Source organism: Anguilla rostrata, chromosome 3 (assembly GCF_018555375.3).
Source record: "Anguilla rostrata isolate EN2019 chromosome 3, ASM1855537v3, whole genome shotgun sequence".
In the NCBI taxonomy this organism is placed as follows: Eukaryota; Metazoa; Chordata; class Actinopteri; order Anguilliformes; family Anguillidae; genus Anguilla; species Anguilla rostrata.
Window position 1 is genome coordinate 39,949,541 of NC_057935.1, and position 22,003 is coordinate 39,971,543.

Sequence of the window (22,003 nt, forward strand, 5' to 3'; positions counted from 1 at the left end):
TGTAATAGATTTGAATACGCAGTTCGATTAGGCTACTTAGGGTAAGGTTAGGATAAATAGGGGAAGATTAGGAAAAGAAACACAAGGGTGTGATTAAGATAAGTAGGGTAAATGTGATAAATTCACTTTTATTTTGAAAAATTCTCTGGTTGCTATCATTTGGTTATTGCATATGTGTGCTGTGCCTTATGTTACTGATTCAGATGACCTCCCGAGAAAAAAGACCCCGCAGATCTACAAGCCTCCCACCCCAGAGATGCTGGCATATCTGGACTTCAGTGTGTCCACCACTGGCATACTAGCAGGAGTGAAGGTACCAAACCTGAGTTACAATAAGGAGGTGGAGGCACTCCTAGGCAAAAATTATTTTCTCTTCTTTTCAATTTTCCATATAAACAGAGGAGCGCATTGTTTTTTATTGTACTTTTATAAGAAGAGTAAAGCATTTTTGCCTTGGAGTGCCTACACCTCCTTATTTCAAATTGTTTTTTTAGATTTGCACCCAGTTCATTTTGTTTGGTAAATTGTTTTTTTCAAGATTGTTTATTTATTTGCAGAGGACCATCTCCCTCTTTTTAGTTAAAACCAAACCTGGGTTAGCAAAATTTGAAGTACTGGCAGAGGCTTTGTCCTTCGGGCTGTTAAAACTGAATAGACTCTTTCATTGCACACTGCAATTGAGTCACCTTTCCCTTAATTTCATTATTCATTGAATAGATTAACTTCCCAGGAAGAGGCATAGCACTAAAACAATGCACTCTGGGAAATTTGGGGAAATGGTGTGTCTCCATAGTGCTCATCACATCCTTGGTTTGCTGCACCACCCTCTTATGGTTTCATAAGACACTGTGTGCAATTAAGGCTCTGTGTAGTGTAATGAGCTCGGATTTATTACGGTGTGGGTGATTTATGAAAGTTTGGATGATATGTTTATTCACACTGTGGAGGATCTTTTGGTGTGGCAATTTATAGTGTTGTGTATTATTTCTGGTATGGTGGATTTTTCACTGTATTGGAGCATTCACAATGTGATAGTGTGGCCTGGTGGATTACTATGAGGTGGATTACACACCATGAGGTAGATTATACACTATGAGGCAGATTTACACCACATGGTAGTTTATTCACGGTGTGGTGAGTTATCTGCAGCATGGTGGATTAGTTAGGTGTGGTACTTCACTAATGCTCCCCCCTCCCCCAGATGTCCCATGCTGCTACCAGTGCCTTGTGTCGCTCCATCAAGCTGCAGTGCGAGCTGTACCCCTCCCGGCAGATTGCCATTTGCCTGGACCCTTACTGCGGCCTGGGATTCGCCCTCTGGTGCCTCTGCAGGTGAGTGTGTGAACGAATAGGGAATGCCGTAGGCACAGCCAATGACAGCTTCTTTACTAAAGACTTCAGTGTATCCAAAGTTATTTGCTCTGAACTGTAATAGACTGTCTTCTGAGTCGGCCTCTGACTCAGTGGCGCCACCGTGTGTTTCTGCTGTGTGTCTGCAGTGTGTACTCCGGTCACCAGTCCATCCTGGTCCCTCCCCTGGAGCTGGAGAGCAACGTGTCCCTCTGGCTGACGGCGGTCAGCCAGTACAAGGTGCGCGTCACCTTCTGCTCCTACTCCGTCATGGAGATGTGCACCAAGGGTCTGGGCTCCCAAACGGAGGCGCTACGGGTAGGTTCCTCGTCCTGACCACATCCCGTCCTTAACACTGTTCATTTGCATCCTCAGAACCGTCTACAGCATGTCCAGTCTTATCTGAAAAGGGTCGGTGTGGGTGCAGGCTTCTGTTTTAGCCCAGCCCTATGGCACCTGATTAAAATAAAGACCATGATTCATTAAAATCAGTCTTAGTGCTGGGGTAAGATTGGACACCTTGCTCTACAGTGTCATATTTAAATGGGCTTATGTTCCAGTTTTCTGTGTGACAGTACAGTGGATTTGGAGTATTTAACCATAATGTGTCCTGTCAACAATTATTTATGTTTATAGTATAATTTCACTATTAAAAAGAACATTGTTTTTTGTTTATTTGTATTGTAAGGGGACTTTGGCTTCTCTGCTCATACTTTCTTTGCAATATTCAGAGGAGATAGAGCCCGGGGACCTCAGTCTTATCCAGAAAGGGCCGGTGTGGGTGCAGGCTTTTGTTTCAGCCATGGAGTAACACACCTGATTCTACTAATCAAGGTCCTAACAAAGACTGTAGCTGTTGATTAGTAGAATCAGGTGTGTAACTGCTTGGTTGCAACAACAGCCAGCACCCACACAGGCCCTTTCTGGATAAGTTTGAGGAACCGTAAAAAAAAAAAAAAAAGGTTGTGTGTGTTGCTATGGATCAGAGCATCCGCTAAATGCCTGTAATGTTATATAATGTAACATAATGTAACCCTGCTAAATGCCTGTAATGTTATATAATGTAACATAATGTAACCCTGCTAAATGCCTGTAATGTTATATAATGTAACATAATGTAACCCTGCTACATGCCTGTAATGTTATATAATGTAACATAATGTAACCCTGAGAAAGAGTGTCTGTTGGTGTTAATCTCTTACCCACCCCTCCACCCTCCTTCTTCCCGTCTCTAACCCTCGCCTCGCCTCTCTCCGCCCCCTCCGCCCTTCGCGGGCTCCAGATGCGGAACGTGAACCTGTCGTGCGTGCGCACCTGCATGGTGGTGGCGGAGGAGCGTCCCCGCATCGCCCTCACTCAGTCCTTCTCCAAGATCTTCAAGGACCTGGGCCTCTCCCCCCGCGCCGTCAGCACCACCTTCGGCTGCAGGGTCAACGTGGCCGTCTGCCTGCAGGTGAGGGGGGTGGAGCCGAGGGCGGGGCTTAACACCTGCACATTTCCTCAGTTCGTCAAGAGACCGCTCACACTAGGTCATGACCTCCTATCATGTTATACTGAGTTCCACCAAAAAAGAATGCTTCGTAAAAAATGGAATCAGACTAGGGGTATATATTTTTACCTGCTGTTGCAGACATATTTGATGGGATTGGTCCTGATTTTTATTTATTTCTGTCCGCTTAGGAGTAAACGTGCTCTTCTTCATCCTGATTTGAATATGAATGAATATGACTCTGATCGCCTACTGCCAGGAGAATATGTATCTTTTATGATTTTCATGGGCTGTTATAAAGATACAGGCAGATTTAGCAGGTACTGCAATTGCTTTGGTAGATTTGACATGAACAGTCACATCAGTGCCTTCATGCCATTATTGGCATATTGAAGGTTACTTGTTTTCACGTTGTCCAGTGAACTGAAAAAACCTTTTGTTCTCATGAAACTGTCATTGGAACTAATGTCTAACTTTATGGGTCCGAGTTGTCTCCCTGTTGCCTAATATTACACAATGTTCACCCAATAGTACTGCTTCCCTAACTTGGGTCAGGAGTCTAGCTACATGCATTGTAAATGTAGTTTTTAGATGTGTGTTTAAAAGTAAATATTACTATAAATGGTTAAAGTATATGTGTCACTGGTGAGTCAATGAAACCAGTTGGGAACCATTGCAGTAGAGGGTCACAGCTACAAACAGGAAGATGAAAAAAATTCAACCTCAAATAAAAATGAGTGTACATTGTGCCGTCCACCCTCCTGAATATGTGGTTTTAAGATTTTCAAGGGGGTTTCGAAAAACAAAATTTTAATTAGCTAAAAAAAAGCTTAGCTATTAGCTATCTACATTTTTAAAAATTCAAACACTATTACGTATTGTGCACTGATATTATATATGAGGTCATATTGTATGTAATTCTAAAAAGTAACATTACATATATTTCATGTGGAATTAATAAATCATTATGAACTGTTATCATTTAAAGTGGTTTTAAAAAACACTAGTGTTACATTTAATTTGATCATTTTGTCCTTTGTTTGGAGGTATACTTCTGCCTCTGTAGGTTCTGAGGTGACATGCCACACAAGCAGCTCACTTTTCCCTAGGGCTGTACAATCAGTAGTGAAGTCCTGTAGTACCTCTGTTTAAAGCTGGCTGTTGCAGTCAGTTTGAATGTATTTCAGGTGGCTGTAGTGTGGGGAGAGTATTGTCAGAATTCAGCGTGCCGTTTGATTTTTCTCACCTGACTCCTCTCCCACTTCTGTTTTTCCATTTCTGTGCTTCTCTTTGTCCTTTTCATCTCATCCCTCTGTCTTTTTGTCTTTCTGTGTATCTGTCTGTCTGTCTGTCCCTCTCTTGTGTCCCTGGCCTATGCTCTCTCATTAGCCCAACAGGTTGGGGAAGCTGGCTGAGCAGGTACTGTGTGATGTTCAGCAGGGACTATAGGAAAGGGCTTGTGTGTGTGCGCGAGTGTGTGCGTGCGTGTGTGTATATGTGCGTGTTTCCATGTAGTTGTGCATACTACTGTGACAGTTCATTTATTTCAGATGGAGTTTCTGACTTATTCTGGAGTTATTCTGAATTAGTATGCTGATCCTGCTGAATTAGTTTGCTGATATTGCTGAATTAGTATGCTGATACTGCTGAATTAGTATGCTGATATTGCTGAATTAGTATGCTGATACTGCTGAATTAGTATTCTGATATTGCTGAATTAGTATGCTGATACAGCTGAATTTGTATGCTGATACTGCTGAATTAGTAAACTGATATTACTGAATTAGTATGCTGATATTGCTGAATTAGTAAGTTGATATTGCTGAATTAGTATGCTGATATTGCTGATGTGTGTGCATGTTAATAGAATTTGTAACAGAAAAAAGAGCCATGATAAAAAGGAATACGTTTTGTGTTGCCTTTGGAGTCAGCGGTTGAAGGACTGGTGAATCACAGGCTATTAAAAATGGCTTTTATATAAGGTCTTATCCTACTGTTTTCTCCACTTGCTGCTTGTTTTTAAATCAACTACTTGTGCCATTGGTTTTCTTTGCAATTGAAAGAATGAGAAACTAATCTGTCAGCAGCAGACAGCAATGAGAATGAGGAATAAATCAAGCAGATAAGTGATCAGTCAGGCACAGGGAGAGAATGGAGAGCTATGTGATGTGGTTGAAATGGTTTGTTAATGTAAAAAATAAGAAACAGGAGGTCAGAAATGAGAAGTTGAAAGCTCAAGCACGTGTTTTAAAGCAGGGCTACCTAAACACTGTCCAGCAGTTCTCTGCCTTTCTGTATATAAGGTTTACTGAAAACGTGCAGAGGTGTTTCCATAAGTTTGTCCTAAAGCTGACATCATCAGAATGCAGCGTGTAGTCTTTTTTTTTTACTGAATCACAGACTGCAAATCTTTGGCAGAAAGCGACAGGCCCTGCTGACAGTACATATGAGAGGTGTGCATGTAGGGTGTGTGTCTGTCGTGTGGCTCTAATCTCCCTCTGCTTTCCCGCCTGCTGCTGGCTTGTGCTATAAGGGCATGTGCTGGGCTCAGGCTGGGTGTGCATGGGGCTTCAGATCTGCACGGGGTTCAGTACCGCACCAGAGCAGCCTGCCGTTTGGGGTCTTCCTGAAGAGACTCATTCTAACACCGAGGCGAATCTCATGACAATCTCATGGAATTCCTTACCTCCCCCTATCCAAAGGTCTGAACATTTGGCCGAGGTTTGAAAAAACTTTGCGTCAACCATCTATTAATTATTCTAAATGATTATTCTATTAATTATTTTAATGAGCTTGTCGTTCCATAAAACATCAAAATCTCATGCTAAGGTTGGGGAGTATTGACGAGACACTGGGATAGGAACATCTATGTTCAGACAGGTTCATACAATACGACTGTACTGTGACTGTAAACGTGGTTTGAAGGTGATCTGTTAACCTGCATTTTGGCTTCTCAGACACTGGGCTGGGAGGTCCTACTGGCTTTCAATTTATGACACTTATCGACTTACATTGTACATACAATCCACTTATACAGCTGGAGTATTTTCTGCAACTATTTAAGCCAAGTACCCTTTTCAAGCGTACAACTAGCCATGCCCCTTTCAGAGTTAACCACTGGCCTATACTGCCACCTCTTTAACCCCTGTCACTCTCAGCAAGTTATAACACAAGAATCCAGAGTTGGCTTTATAAGGCTTTTCTTTGGACAGCCTCTGGCTCAGCTGGCTTTATAGTGAAAAGAAATGTACTGAGGTTGATGTAGTGTCCTTCGAAACCCTTATCACTGATCAGCACATCACATGCTGTCTTCTTATCCCCAACGCCACTCCTGTGAACCTAGTGGCTGAAATCTGTTCCTTCCTATGATGAAAGCCCAGTTTTTCATTGACTTGTGTGTGGGATAGCAGGCTGGGTTATTCGTTTGAGGATGATGCAGCGGTACAGGAAGTGATAGCCGTTTAGACTGAAATGCAGATGGCACGCTATTGGATGAGAGGGCTGGCTGCAGGAGGAAGCTTTTTCTACATGTGTGACCTCACGGCATTATGGGAATCCTGTCACCTTCCTCCATACACACTTCCACTCTGACAGAGCACTATATTAGCCCGGCCCCCACAGGAACATCACGGTCCTCTCTGTCTTCCTCAGGGTACTGCTGGTCCAGACCCCACTACAGTCTTCCTGGACATGAAGGCCTTGAGACACGACAGGTGAGAATTCTCCCCTATTAACCGCCATTTACCGGAATGTTGTCGTTTATCAGAGATTGACAGAAATGACTGCGTGTATGTGTACATTACAGGGTGCGTCTGGTGGAGAGAGGGTCTCCGCACAGCCTACCTCTGATGGAGTCTGGAAAGGTGAATACCAAAAACAATACAAAATTGCCTTGGCATTCTCTGCCAATCACAAAACGTTTCCATGTCCCTGAAAGGAAGAGAACAGTACATGATGTGTGCTGTATGCCTGTGTGCCTCTCAGATCCTGCCTGGTGTCAAGGTGATCATTGCCAACACGGAAACCAAAGGGCCGCTGGGAGATTCGCATCTGGGAGAGGTGAGTCACCACAGGACCCTCTGAGGTGCTGACGGCTGTAATTCCTTGAAGGGAGTTGATTTAGGAATGGTTTGTTTGACTGCTCTGGTGTGGTAGTGTGTGCGTGTGTGTGTGCGTGTGGCTGTTGAACCACTGCATTGGCATTTCCTGTTTCCAGATCTGGGTCAGTAGCCCCCACAATGCGTCGGGCTACTACACGGTGTTCGGGGAGGAGGTGCTGCATGCGGACCACTTCAACACCAGACTGAGCTTCGGCGACACGCAGACCGTGTGGGCGCGCACGGGCTACCTGGGCTTCCTGCGCCGCACAGAGCTGACCGACGCCAGCGGAGGTGAGCGGGCAGGGGGCTGCAGGTTTGATTCCCTGCTTCAAGTGCATAAAGGCCGATTAGTAGTCAACACAAGTACGCGCGTATTGACGCAGCATGACTGTGCAACGTATCTTGCGTTGCTGCATTCAGAATTGCTAGAATTTATAATGCAACGCACATGCATGCTGCGGTAATCCACATTTCATACAAAGTCAGCAAATGTTGGAATCTGCCTGTTCATATCAAAACACAAATAATTAATAGCTTCCATTGTAACAAATAGCGAATGGAAAAAAATGGCTGACATATTGGAGGAATAAATTATTAAACAAGTTAGGAAGCAGTGAAGTGACGGTTAACCACTTTAAATCATTCACAGAAGCACACCGATTATTGTCATGCAAGATGCACAGGGAAGCCTTCTTTGATTTGTTCAGCAGCCCCACATACTAACATCTTTTTATTTTTCTTTGTCCATGGAAAGAATAAGAATTCAAGAAGTATGCATTCCTCTCACCGGACACTCTCACAAAATTTTATTATGCCATTTCTTGAAATGCCTGCACACTTGTGGGTGTGGGTTTATAGTCCTTAATCCAGATGCAAGTTAGCTGTGTTTGTATGTTTGTTCTGTTGTGGTCTAAAGACGCATCTCTTCCGACTGTACCTGGACTAACTATCACTACTCTGCAGGGCACTCTTAGGATCTAGGATCGCTGTTATCACTTGAATCCTTCTAATTTGTTCCTGAAGAACTTTCATGTTACACTTGTGTCTCCATCCAGCACTTACATTACACAATTTTGTCTCATTATCATGATGTTGTAGCTTGTCCTCGTGCCTCCTAGTTTGACTTACCATAACTTTCTGATCAAGCCTATGCTTACTGAGAACAAGAGTTAATGTGTTCATGTCTATGGATAACAATTATAATGATAATCATTATTGATTATAATCAATGAGTATTGTACATTATCCTGTCCTTATCGACTACTTCCATGGTTAACTCATGTCTGTGCGTGTGCATTTGCATTTCAGAACGGCATGACGCACTTTATGTAGTGGGCTCCCTGGACGAAACCCTGGAGCTGAGGGGCATGAGGTACCACCCCATTGACATCGAGACGTCCATCATCCGATCGCACAAGAGCATCGCAGAATGGTGAGAGCATCCATCTGAGAAGCCCTTTTGACAGCAGGGACTTTACCAATTTGACTTCTCTACTTATAGCCATAGTGTAATTCACAGCAGTATGTTATTATTGACAAAATAACCAGCCTTGTTGGACTTAATGTGCGTTTCTTGACATCAAACATTCTTACGATCTTGTATCGGTTCATGAAGACACCCAACCAGAACATTATAGGTTTGAATCCCTTGTGGTGCACTACTGTTGTACCCTTAAGCAAAGTGTTATCCTGAATTTCTTCAATTAAAAATCCAGAATGTGTTCAGTACAATTAGTTGACAATGCACAAAGTTTCCCTGAGTGGTGTAATGGATCTCTAAAAGAGTTTCCCTCTCTTTTCCTTCTTCCCCACAGCGCGGTGTTCACCTGGACCAACCTGCTGGTGGTGGTGGTGGAGCTGGCGGGCTCCGAGCAGGAAGCACTGGACTTGGTAGCCCTGGTGACCAACGTGGTTCTGGAGGAGCACTACCTGATCGTGGGGGTGGTGGTGGTGGTGGACCCTGGGGTCATCCCCATCAACTCCAGAGGCGAGAAACAACGCATGCACCTACGCGATGGCTTCCTGGCTGACCAGCTAGACCCCATCTATGTGGCCTACAACATGTGATCACATCTACAAGGCCTGCAAAACGTGACCCCATCTATGAGGCCCACAACATGTGACCCCATCTATGAGGCTCACAACATGCGACCCCATTTATGAGGCCCACAACATGTGACCCCATCTATGAGGCCTGCAACATGTGACCCCATCTATGAGGCCTGCAACATGTGACCCCATCTATGAGGCCCGCAACATGTGACCCCATCTATGAGGCCCGCAACATGTGACCCCATCTATGAGGCCCGCAACATGTGACCCCATCTCTGAGGCCCGCAACATGTGACTCCGTCTACGAGGCCTGCAAAATGCGACTCCGTCTATGAGATCTGGAATATGTGACCTTATCTACGAGGTCTACCTCATGTGAACATGAGACAGAAGAGGAATGGCAGAGAAGAGGTCTCTGCACACTAGAAAGAGAAGGATGAGGATGCAAACAGTAACTCCATTTGTATAGCTGCTTTTACTTCTCACACGTTACCTTAGCAAATATAGACAGTTCTATACAGTGTTTATTTTAATACGACTTTTTCACTGTCATCGGCAATCTGAAAGTACATGTATTCCTGTTACCATCAGGGCTGGACTAGCAGTCTACTGTTGTCTCATTTCTCTGGAGTGTTGGTTTGGATTTGCTCCAGTTGTGTGCTCAAAGCACATTCTAGGGTGCAGGGAGTGTGAGGCTGTGAACAAGGGGGGTGTGGTTTAATTAACATGCCTCATTTCACTCTGCTGGGTGATAACATTCTTCTGTCATTTCTGGATTTCTCTGTCATAAGTGCATTTACCAGTTTCATTCCTCAGTTACTATTGGATTGGCTATCTGATCCTTACAGAATCTGGATTGTATTTTAATAATAGTCTTACCATGACTTGTCTTGCTCAAAATGTTTGTCTGATGCAATATAACTTACCATGTGTTTTTTTGTAAATTCAGATGCAATGATGCTTTTGTATTAACTCAGTTAACCTTATGCTTAAATGGGACTGTATATTTATTTTATATTGAAACCCTTGCTTACTTTGCATTGACCCTACAGTGGTATCATGTGACACAATAGAAAAGAAAGAATCTTTAATTTTCTTAATCAGATCTCAACGTGGTGTCCTTTTTTATGAATTGAAGAGAGCAAGCGGGTAAATAATTAAACCCATTTCCTGCTGGTGTAGAGAGGATGCACTGGGCCAAATAATTCTCTCTCATGGTTGTAGTAGCACTTGGATGTAGTAACACATGGTGTTCACTGTGGGGATTTTAAACTACACAGCATTTCAGTTACAAAACAATCCAGTTTCAGTCTTATTTTCCCCTAGAGCCGTGGTCAATTGCATAGAATAGTGTGCCCATTTTTCATTTCCTGAATTAACTGAAATGGATTTGACCCCATTCTGTTATCTACACATTTCCTAGACTTCGAATAAATATTGTTTAAGGGCAAGAGTGAATAGCCTCTATAAAAAGTAGTTCTTGAAAGTGACAAATGTGTTTCGGCAGAATTACAAGTTGAGTGGTTGTGCTTCCTTGCTGAATGTGTACAAGATGGATGTTTTGTATTAGTTTTACAAAGGGTGCATTATATGAATCCAATGTGAAATTCAAAAGGCTGGTTTTTACATACATTTCTCTTCAGTCATTTTATTTGAGCTTTCCTTGTGGAAACGTATTTAATTCCTTCAACATCCTAAAGTGATCTTAATATCAGTTAATTTAATTTCAGTTTCAGTTGATGCAGAAGGGCAATTTCAGCCTCACAAGGTTCCAATGCACTTTCAATGTTACACCTCTAATGACAAGTTGTGATCCTAGGCCCATTTTCTGGACTAGCTTGAGAGAATGAGTGCGATGAGAATGTTGTTGACAACTTGCTTCCTCAATATGCTTCTTTTTCACCAGCTTATGCGCAGTGCTCAGAAACAGGTGGCAAGCCTGCTGTAATTATGTACAGATCCTGTGTAATTTATTAAAGTGTTTCTGGGACTCCAGACATTCCAGACCTGGTTGTAGAGAGGACTGAACCTGCTGAGAACAGACTTCTAAATCAGCCAGATTTTTAAATGTGGTAGTTTTGTTTTATAAGCGGTAAATAAAAAATAACAAAACCTCATGTAAGATTTTGTATCAGAAACATAGCATCATTGATCCTGTTTGCTTATAGAAAAATAAAATATAAAAAGGAAGCACATATCTGAAAGTGAAAAATGACTGTTGCTGTGAAGAAGCAGCCCAAAGATGTTTGGTTCCTTCATATTCTAAGCATTTTCTGAGCACATTTAAAACTGTGGACATTTATATGAGGAAGCATTTGGATGACATTATGTCTTTAATTTATGTTCAGAAGCTTCAAATAAAGTGCTTTTCTTATCTGTAAATTTGGTCATTTTTGTTGCTATGTTCCTCTTGTTATTTTGTAGCAGCATGAGCATCCATTTATGGTCGTATAATTTGAAGTCAACAGACCTTTGGACGTATATTATGGAGTTTTACCACATTATCTGGTGAATGTTCATTTTTACATGATGGCTGGGCTATTAATGCATTATAATTTACTTAAATGGTTTGACATCTAAAGCCTTCTCTCTGTATATAATGGCAGGAAAATCCTTAACATGCATTTTATTACTTGAATTACAACCTACTTACATTGTGGAATATTTAACATGATTTAAGGCACTTGGAGCCAAACTAAATCTTGCTTTGTATATTTATTTTTTCTGGTAACCACTGATGCATTGATTTGTTTTCTCTGAAATAATGTTTTTTCCCACTGATATATTGATGTATCTCTCTGGTACAAGTGCAGTAGTACAGATTTCTGGACATTTCTATGTGAGGAGACATGATCATTAGCAAGGACTTGGGTCATTTAAGATGCTATAAAGGTTCTTGTAGCTATGTTTTTATTTATCTTCATCAGGGTGGGCAAGGCCAAATCTGTTTCTGGATTTCATACCAACTTCTGCTCTTAATTATTTAATTAGTCCAATTTAGCAATTGACATTTTACCTATATTTCTTGATGTTCATGAATAACATCGTAAGGACAGTTCCTCTGTCCCTGCACGAAACATCTTATTGTGATCTTATCTACGTTTAAACTAGCCTGTGTGTGTTCCCATAATGACCTTATTTGGCTGGTGCAATAGCTGATAACAGAAACCTGTCCTTATGAAAACAAACTTGTTATACAATCTTATAATATTTATTTAGTATGGTGCAATATTTGTATAATACCGTATCATTTTTATAGTAGAATATTGCACATGATATAGTGCATCATATACCAATAAGACTTGCGTATATTATCCCACACTCTCAGAAGAAAGGGTTGTAAAACACTCCTCTGTGTCTCCATAGGGAAACCCTGTCTAGTCGAAGGGTTCTTTCTCAGCCAAAAAGATCCAGCCTGGGAGCTTTAATATGTTTCAAGTCTACCATACAGAGTTCCATAAAGAACTAAAAAAGGGTAACCCTATGGAGACCAGCTAGTTTCAGGATTTAGTTAGCTCAATCATATCTTGACCTGAATTTGTATAAGGACCATTTACAGCCACGGAGTGCAAGTGTATCCTGAAGAGTGTACTGTGTCCAAGAACAGGAGTGAACCAGCGTAGTGTTTAGAGCTGTCAAAAATTATATTACATTGAAAAAAGTATATTACATTGTCATGTATATCATGTATGTTGTATTAATGTTGTCATCAGATCTGATGCATAACTGAAAACAGTTCAACAGAGAATGTTGTTGTGATTGGTGCCTGCATCAAGGTGAAGTTGTTGCTACAGGCAGAGGTTATGTTCGGTCATTCATCTCCAGTTTCAGATTTCAAGGTCAATCGAGTTTCAGATTGTATACAACAGTGTAGCATACAACACCTCTGCATACACAAGAGCAAAGAAGAGACATAACTCATCACTGAAATTTACAATGGCCAGTTTCAGATTACATCCATCCATCCATTATCTAATCCGTTTATTCTTAGTCAGGGTTACAGAATGCTATCTAAATAGAAAACAAGAGGGTTGCTACATTGACATAGCATCATCTTCTGGATGCTCCGAGTGGTTAATGAAAAAGAAACGGCCACTTGGTCACAGGCCTAACAAAAGCAGGCTTCCTCCTCCATTTGGACGGTAACAGAACTCACTTTATAGTAAATTACAAAAGCTGCTTGTGTGTCAATCTTTGCCCACAGTCTTTTTTGCCCCATGCTTTCATAATCTGAGGATGTGGCTGGTCTCTCGTTGCCATTGGAAATGTGTGTCCTTGATTAACATTAGTATGTGCAGACAAAACATCCATACACGCACCATAGGGCGTTTTTACAATTATTCTGCCCCCCTGTTACATTTATACCGACTAGGTTGCATGAATGTAACGTCGGACTACTTTGGGTTAAATGGTATCTGACTCTATTAAGTTATGTAATTGACAAGGTTAATGACTACTGACATGTCAAAGCTGTCTGTAAAATTTCATCGGACCAATATTTTAAGAGTAAATGAACAAAATCCAAAAAATATTTATGTCCCCTATTTCCTAAACGTATAGTGACAAAAATGTAGTTACCTAGATACAGGGAGTGGGTCAATTTACCCACTGGCTAATTTTACCCCTCTCTCCTATGTGATTACCGTTGAAATATTCAGAAAACTTCAGTGATATTATAGATGTAAACTTCTTTAGTATGTCCCAATTTACTATAAACTATTAGGCTACAGTATTAGGCTACTCTATAGTATCCTCATTATAATAGGCTACTACAGTAATCCTATTCCATTTGGATCTTCATTCAAATTTTTTTTTAGCAAAGGTACCAATAATTTTGAAGGAGACTATGTATGTTATACACTGAGCAGTAAAGTCCTGGAGAAATTGAATCCCTACGGAAAGCTATTAGCCATTCATGGTGAACTAAATTATGAAGTCGGCAGCCTATAACTGATTTTCATTCTGCAATGACTCTATACGTAATACGACTACACTTATTGCAGTTTTCCAGCATTAAATCTGTTGGCCTATATTTTCGGAGTACGGCCAAAATATCTTGCTGGGAAAAAAGCAATACTTTTGGAACTAACGGTGCCAAACTTTTTCCCGTATTCAAAATGGCGGAAAATACTGCGAGCCAACATTGTTCCAATCTTATATGGCTGTGCAGAAAAAATGAAATCTTGCAAGGACTTAATATACCATAACGTACCGTCCTCGAAGGATTGGATTATTATTTTTTCGCGCAATTCCGTCTTTGTGCACTGTAAAATGACTTTGCGCACTGTAGCTATGTAGCTAACCAGCAGCCGGGCTTGGAGCGTTACGCAGATATAGCTGCATATATTTTTCCACAAGCGTTTAACATCCCTTATTTTCAGTAGTTTCAGCATTCTATCCGCGTAGATGACATGCAACGTAGCCTATGTTGCAGACTGTGCTTGTTTTGTTTTTTTCACCTCCAAAGACAGCAGCGTTTTGACCAGATACTTATTTTACGCTTGTTTCATATTCATATTTTCAGTATGGTTTAATAGGCTACTGAAACAGTTTGTCCTTTGAAAGGAGTGGTGCAGCGCTTGATGTAGGCCAACAAGGATATAATCCTGGTAGGTAGTGATTGCGTTGTGCATATTACTTTATTGCAAGGGAATGTTTTGGTTAAGACGCGAGTTTTCATTTGTATACCATCTCCGCAAATGAGCACAATACGAGTGTCCGAGTCCTGGAAACACAAGAATACCCGCCATCATGGCTGCTATTTTACCAAAATACGTTCGCATACCAATGGCCGAATAAGGGTTTGGGTGTCAAAACCAACCTTCACTTCAATCGTGCATGCTAATTAATCCAATGCATTATAATACTATAGCTACAGGCATTCGTTTTCTTATTCGTTTGATTTGCAGATACAAATATGGCTGTCACCAGTGTCTTGCAGCCATAGAAAATCAGTGACATTAAATAGTTAATAGAATTTTTTATTCTCCGCTGTATTGCAAAATATGTATAGCTAGTAAAACACGGGCGGACCGTTTATTTATATATCGCCTAAACACGCCTTGTGGGTATATGATACACAGAGATGAAACTGCTGTGGTATCGTCGGTCTATCTTCGTTCAACTGTTGGCTTTAGGTAACATAAAGACAATAAAACCAGTACATAGCTATAGGTTCATGTGCAGACGTAAACGAAGAACACAGAAACAGGTTTAAAAAAAAAAAAACTGGCATTAACGTTTTATAATAGAAGCAGAGTGAAATATTTTAAATATATAAAAGTAAGTTTAAACTTCATAGGCCCTAGCTGGAAGTCAAATAAGCAATGGGATTTTTACTTAGGTAATACGTTGTGTACATATTTCCTTTCTTGTAAGGGAGTGACATACCTTCACAAAAGTTCGACTTTTCAGAAAGTACTAGGCTAACTACCGATAATGATGCTACCTCTGCCACCTCTCTTATTAGTGTACTTCAAAATAATTTACCCATTGTCAAGTATTATAGGTAGCAGTGGGCTACTTTTTGAGAATGTCTAGTAATTCTGAATTGTTCACCATACAGGACTATTTTTATGTCAACAAGAACAACAAACTACCCATAGAAAAAAAATGTTACTTTCAAATTAATACTGTCCTTAAATATTGTGTATAAAGCAGCAATTTACTGTGTGTTGAAAACATTGTTTATAACTAAACTCAACTGTTTTAGATGGCAAAGTAAAATTTGTGTGCAGTCTACTTTTTGTTAATTGACTGTGTCACCTTTTGTTACCTTTTGTTACAATCAACTAGGCAAATATATCCAAGCTGTTCTAATGCTCTTAGTTTATTAGGTACACAAACAATGGTGGTTTGAGCTCTTATTTGATGAAGACTGTGTAGGTGGAAAAGTTTTTTGTTTGTTTATAAAACACTGGAAGCACTGAAACGGTGAGCAGAAACAATATTTTCCACAGACCTGTGCAACTGTATGTGTGTGTTCATCTGTTAATTAAATTGTAGTCATTAATTTTTTCAATGGTTTTTCAAATCGGGAAGTAAATGAAAAATAAGCTATTAAAAATACTTAAGTGTTATAAATGTAATATGATTATTTTCCCTGGTGGGATTACCTTCACTGGTTCTGTTCCTTGTTCCTTTCAGGCATGAGAGAACATTTGGGAGAAGTTCTTACTCAGTTAGCTGAGCCATGAGCAGCGACAGTCACTCCTCCCCTACCATGGTGCCCTACGCCTCGCTACTGGACTCCATGCCAATAGAGGGCACTGCGCTCATGGCTGGCGAGGAAGAGGGCCAGGCCGGGCTCGTCAGCAAGCCCTACAAGTGTTCGGAGTGCGGGCGCTCCTTCGTCCAGCTGCCGGAGCTGGAGCTGCACGAGATGTCCCATGCCGCGGAGCGCCCGTACCCCTGCGACCTGTGCGGCAAGACCTTCGCCCAGACCTCCGCCCTCACCAAGCACCAGCGCGTGCACACGGGCGAGAAGCCGTACAAGTGCCCCTCGTGCGAGAAGAGCTTTGCCCTCTCCTCCGGCCTGGTGCTGCACAAGCGCATCCACACGGGCGAGCGCCCGCACAACTGCCCGCTCTGCGCCAAGACCTTCATCTCCTCCTCGCACCTGGCCCTGCACCTGCGCTCGCACACGGGCGAGCGCAAGTACAAGTGCAACGTCTGCGGCAAGCTCTTCCTGCAGTCCTCCCACCTGGTGCGCCACAAGGCCATCCACACGGGCGAGAAGCCCTTCAAGTGCCCCGAGTGCGGCAAGGGCTTCGGCCGCGCCTCGCACCTCAAGACCCACCGCCGGCTCCACACGGGCGAGAAGCCCTTCAAGTGCACCCAGTGCGACAAGGCCTTCACCCAGAAGGCGGGCCTCATCATGCACCACCGCCTGCACACGGGCGAGCGCCCCTTCAAGTGCGACAAGTGCGGCAAGGCCTTCCGCTCCTCCGCCCACCTGCTGTCGCACCAGGCGATGGAGTCCGGCGAGCGCCGCTTCCGCTGCGACCGCTGCGCCAAGACCTTCAAGTCGCCGTCGGCGCTCCGGCAGCACGAGAGGTCGCACGGGGGCGGCGAGCCGTTCCGCTGCGGCGTGTGCTGCCGCTCCTTCGCCCGCTCGTCCTACCTGCAGCTGCACATGCGCTTGCACGACGGCGAGCGCCCCTACCACTGCATGGTCTGCAACAGGACGTACGCCAAGATGGCCTCCTTCGAGAAGCACTGCCGGAAGCACCAGAGGCAGAACAGCGAACGGGAGGCCGAGCCCAAAGAAGAGGAAGAGGAAGAGGAGGAGGAAGAAGAGAAGGAGGATGAGGAGGACCTGAAGCCGCCTCCGCTTCCCCTCTCTTCCTCCTCATCCTGCCCTCCCTCGACATCATCCCAGCTCCCTCAGTGTGAGGTGAATACTCGGTCCAAAGCCAGGGCCAAAGCCAATAGCAACAAAAGGGACTAAATACATGCTCACTGAAAACTCACACTAACCTGTCTTTCACCTTACAGATGCCTACTCTTAGCCAGTAAAAAGTAGTGCAATGCATTATGGGCAATATGTAGTTTAGTGGTGCCAACGGGAATGTGCAAGTGGTATAATATTTGAGGTAATTGGAAGATATCCATTATTAATGAAGTACTGTGAGATGAGACCATTGTATAAGCAGTGAATATATTAAGTGTAAAGGATGTTTAGAAGTTTGAAAAGTACTATTTTGACAAGCTGGATGGTGCTGGTTTTTTGTGCATTTCAGGTGCAATCGTGTTCCTTTCAGACATTTTCTTTATTACAATGTAGCAGCTGTGGCAGATTAGATGTCCTTGAGTCATGCCTTGTTCACATACCTCTTCCTAAGCTTGGCAGTGGCTGTCATGTTCTGAGAGAGTGGATCAGTGGAACAGGGATCCCAGTGGAACAGGGATTGGCCGCAGTGTTTTGGTTTTTGTGATTTCCTTTCAGTCAGCAGTCAGTTTAGGCCTTGGAAACATGCGGCAAATGAAGTTACGCACTGAAAACCAGGGGGCACTGTGGCCCTCCAGGGCTTGGGCTGAGATCCCTGGTTTGGAACACTGGGCTGTGGCAATGTGTGTGTAAAATAAGCCTGTTTATAGGACTCGTGTGCATACAGTTGTTTAATCTATCAGAGGATCTGCTTTCATTGTGACATAAATCCACTGGGCTGAAGACAGGCTCTCTTAAATCTTACGTATGAACAAGGGTATGAACCAGATCCGGGTCACACTCCTAGTGGTGATTTATGTGGCGGTTTTGACTTGGCATGAATTGGCCTCACATGCCCATTGACATCTGAAGAGGCAAAGAGGGACTGCTTCTGTAAATCCACTGATTCAGCAGCCCCTTGAAGGCAGATGACTTGCTTTGTTGAAAAATGGGTCCACTGAACAGCTTCCCCCAAAAAGAAGGGTTCAGAAGGCAAACATTATGCTTTCTCGTGCTCATTCTTGGAAAGCGAGGTCGAGTTACAAACCATTCTGCCATTACAAAATGTAGACAACCGAAGTTAATCCAGCAGATTAGCGCACCAACTATAGTTCAATCAGCGCAATTACAAATACTTTGTATGAATCTACTGAATACTGTAAAATAATTTACAGTATGCAACCAAGAATTTGTGCATATTTCCTGATATATCACTTTTCCCAGAATGGTGCTCAGTAGGCTCATCCTGCCTGGCCCGGTATGCAATACAGGATTTTGTTTGTAAATGGACCTTATTTGGGCTGACAATCAAATGTCTCTGATTTGCTGGTGTTTCCCATTAGCCTCTGGTTGCTCATTCTGAGTACAAATAATGGAGTGGTTTCTTGGGAATATCGGTGAAAGACCTGTAAAACCTATACCATATTTGACTGTGAAAGCTTCTGGGAATGTATATATATATATATATATATATATACATATATATATATATATATATGAAAGGTCCTTTTCTACAGAGCCCATTTCTGGAAACATGACACATCTGCTTGTGTATATCAGAAACTCTTATGAAAATAAATGACGAATATATATGGTACAAAGTATATTTTTAGCAATAATGATATATTCCTTCAAAATCTCAACCAGAAGTCTCATCCAGATGTCTTAAAAGGCTCTAATAAATTGAAAAAGAAGCCCTGAATGGATTAATGAAGCATAGAACTAGGTTATGCATGTACTGTATGTATGTATGTACTGTATGTAGTGGAAAATTAGCACCTTGATCTGAAGAAAAAGCACTTACTGTACAATATGTAGAGAAATAAGCTTGAAGCGGAATATTCTGTTTGATAAACAGAAAGATAAAATTGAAATTGTATTGTAACTGATGCTTTTGTGTATTGTCACCTGTAGTTATTAGTACAGTTCACTTTATTATTTTATATGTATAAATGTGTATCATACATTGCATCTCAAATAGCAACCTGACAGAGCAGCATTGTATTTATTATCAGCTGTTGAATATTATCATTGCCCTTAGATGTTAGTTGCCATTGGCTGTTAATGGCCAACACCAGTAATAAGCTGTTTTAACTGCTCTTTTAAAGTCAGTTAGTGTGATATATGGAATTATGTATGTTTCTATCTCCCTATTATTGGCAGGTTACTATTTGTTGAGGAAGTTACTACAGAAGCTCTATTTTAGATTTGCACAGAAGAAAGGTGATAATTTGCTTTGCACTTACCCCATGTTGCCTGATAATGAGTGGGTTGCTGCTGTGCTTACCATTAAATGAAATATTAAATGCTATTTATGTAGAGCATTGTCATCAAACTCAAAGAGCTTGACATTACTGCACTAGAAATAAAAACTTGTCATGAAACAGGGAAGGAAAGTCTTATTAAATGCTGCGGTGTTTGTATGGTAAATGTGCTAGGTTTGTGAACACCCTATACTGCTCTAAGCAGCACAAAAGCTGACAGTTACATTGTCCTACACCTAGTGTAGCATGTAAACCAGCTTCCCATGGTGTGTAAATCTGCCAGCCATCAACAGCGTTGTCTGTTATGAGACCAAATGCAATTGCCATAATGGGAGACTGTACTGACTCTCACTAACAGTAGATGGCAATGTGGTGGCCTGAAACAAGTTTACTAACGGGCCCTGTAGTAATGTTGTTAGAATACACTGAGTAAAAGCTTTTTTTCTGTCCCTTGGCTCTTTCTAAGAATGGGCTATGTAAAACATGCTATCTTAAAAAACAAAGTAATAGTGTTTAGTTTGGAAATTAATATAGGCTGATTAGGCTCAAATGTGGCTTAAAATGTGAATTGACCCCAGATTTGACCCCAGTCACGTTTCAGATGTTATAGTGTACTGCACTGGTGTCCTGTAAGAACTACTTAGCTTACCAAGCTAGTTTCCTAGTTGGCAGCATGCAATGATATCCACTTTTCTGGAGGCATATTCAGATGATAAATGCTACATAGATATTCGGTAGATATATTGCAAGTTTTAATTAATTAATTAATTAATTAATTAATTAATTAATTAATTAATTAATTAATTAATTAAAATAATTAATTAAAGCTATTGCTTTTGCAGCAGCAGCTATTGGTATTAGCTATTGGTATTAATGGTATAGTTTAATATCTGGAGTTTTTGATATTATTAAAATTTTAGTGTATGTTTTCAATAGGTTTCTGATGCCCTACTGATGTTACAATGATTAGTAAACGGGCTGTTAATGTTTTGTTGTCAAGATAATACACTTCGAATAACTCCAAAGTGCTATGAAATTAATCTTTTCATATGTAAAGCCTTTGGAAAATAGCATTCTTATATAAGCTGGTTTGGAGCTATGTGTATTATTTTGCTTTAGACGACAATCCCCAGATGACCCTTGAACTGCCACTGTAAAGCCAGTCATTAGAAACTCCCATTTTTTTACTATCCCAAACTGTTCAAGTACTAAAGATTGTACTAAATAGTCTAGGATAGTTCACTTTCTGTGCGATTTTGATATTATTTCAGTTTTAGCTAGCTCCATTTTCTGTTGTTTTTTTTTGTCTTCAATGCTCACATCTGCTGTTGGTTTGTTCCTTGTGTTCTGAAGCATACTTTTATCAGAGTGATTGTGTTTATGGGAATGAACATGCTTTTCTTTCTTTTTTTTAAAGAACTTTCCATGCTGTTGATTTTTGATGAGAACTGTTTTATCTGTATGTTGAAAATAATATTTGTTCTATAATGGTGCTCTCTGAAATAACATAGAAAAATAGTTTTCATATGCTTATTTGCCAAAATATCTTACTTCAGAGGTAGCTGAAGTAAAATAACGTCAAATTAGTTAACTAGCAATCAATAGCCAGCTAACTATATTTTACACTGAATAGTCCTCCTAGCTAGGTGATGCCGGCATCCTATGAAAAACAATGATTTTAAAGGAATGATAGATCCGCTTTAGGCATTTTGGGATACAGCGATATTGTGGTGGTCTCCTGTATGTTGTCCTGTGTGTCCTGTACGAATGACATTCAACATATTTTCTAAATTTAATTATGTATCAAAAAGGAAAATGCACAAATTATAATTGTAGCAATTATTACATATTTCAGTAAACAATCTGTAATTGACTTTTTGGTGTTAATCTGAACACAAAATACAGTGCATTGTCTGTTTTCAGAAACATATATTGTTCCTGCTCGTACACTTGCGGCCATTGGAGATAAATATAGGTCCAGCTAAAACACTTTGTTGCCCACGACTGGAAGAGAATTTGAAAGAATTCTATCTCTGTATGATATACACATAATTATCATCTTATTGTTACCTTTGCTTTTTTCTTTCTTTTTTCTTCACATCCATTATGGCTTGTCCAGTTGATTTATTTCTCCATGTGTTCTGAAGCATAGTTGTATCGAAATGATTGCATTTAGGCTATAGGAATGTACGTTTTCTTTTCTAAAAGCGCTTATCATGCTGTTAATTTAGTGAAATGTTTTTTTACCTGGATGTTGAAAAAATACTTGCTGTATAATGGTGCTCTCAAAAATAACATAAAGAGTTTTCAGCTCCTTCTG

At 41.2% G+C, this 22,003-nt stretch overlaps 2 protein-coding genes across 6 annotated transcripts in view; both read left to right on the forward strand.

The window, feature by feature from the left end:
- The window catches only part of LOC135250822 (disco-interacting protein 2 homolog A-like), a 91,117-nt gene extending 79,744 nt beyond the window's left edge, over nucleotides 1–11,373 (forward strand). For 2 of the 4 annotated variants that reach the window (XM_064327569.1, XM_064327570.1), the window contains 10 exons: nucleotides 204–313; nucleotides 1,202–1,332; nucleotides 1,500–1,668; nucleotides 2,633–2,803; nucleotides 6,491–6,552; nucleotides 6,645–6,702; nucleotides 6,824–6,898; nucleotides 7,056–7,230; nucleotides 8,248–8,371; nucleotides 8,754–11,373. In XM_064327569.1, coding sequence (XP_064183639.1) covers nucleotides 204–313; nucleotides 1,202–1,332; nucleotides 1,500–1,668; nucleotides 2,633–2,803; nucleotides 6,491–6,552; nucleotides 6,645–6,702; nucleotides 6,824–6,898; nucleotides 7,056–7,230; nucleotides 8,248–8,371; nucleotides 8,754–9,006 — 1,328 coding nt within the window. In that variant the 3' untranslated portion in view covers nucleotides 9,007–11,373. Of the gene's footprint in view, nucleotides 1–203; nucleotides 314–1,201; nucleotides 1,333–1,499; nucleotides 1,669–2,632; nucleotides 2,804–3,030; nucleotides 3,573–4,228; nucleotides 4,259–6,490; nucleotides 6,553–6,644; nucleotides 6,703–6,823; nucleotides 6,899–7,055; nucleotides 7,231–8,247; nucleotides 8,372–8,753 lie in introns of those variants that run through there. The other 2 variants (XM_064327572.1, XM_064327571.1) reach the window with 2 other exon arrangements.
- Nucleotides 11,374–13,883: 2,510 nt separating this feature from the next.
- Nucleotides 13,884–22,003, forward strand: LOC135250824 (zinc finger protein 501). Of its 2 annotated transcripts, none has more exons than XM_064327580.1 (2): nucleotides 13,884–14,600; nucleotides 16,138–22,003. In XM_064327580.1, the coding sequence occupies exon 2, from the start codon at nucleotides 16,184–16,186 to the stop codon at nucleotides 17,438–17,440; it is 1,257 nt and encodes a 418-aa protein (XP_064183650.1). In that variant the 5' UTR covers nucleotides 13,884–14,600; nucleotides 16,138–16,183; the 3' UTR covers nucleotides 17,441–22,003. The 2 variants fall into 2 exon arrangements, with proteins under 2 accessions (XP_064183650.1, XP_064183651.1); XM_064327581.1 differs by lacking the exon at nucleotides 13,884–14,600 and adding an exon at nucleotides 14,612–15,924.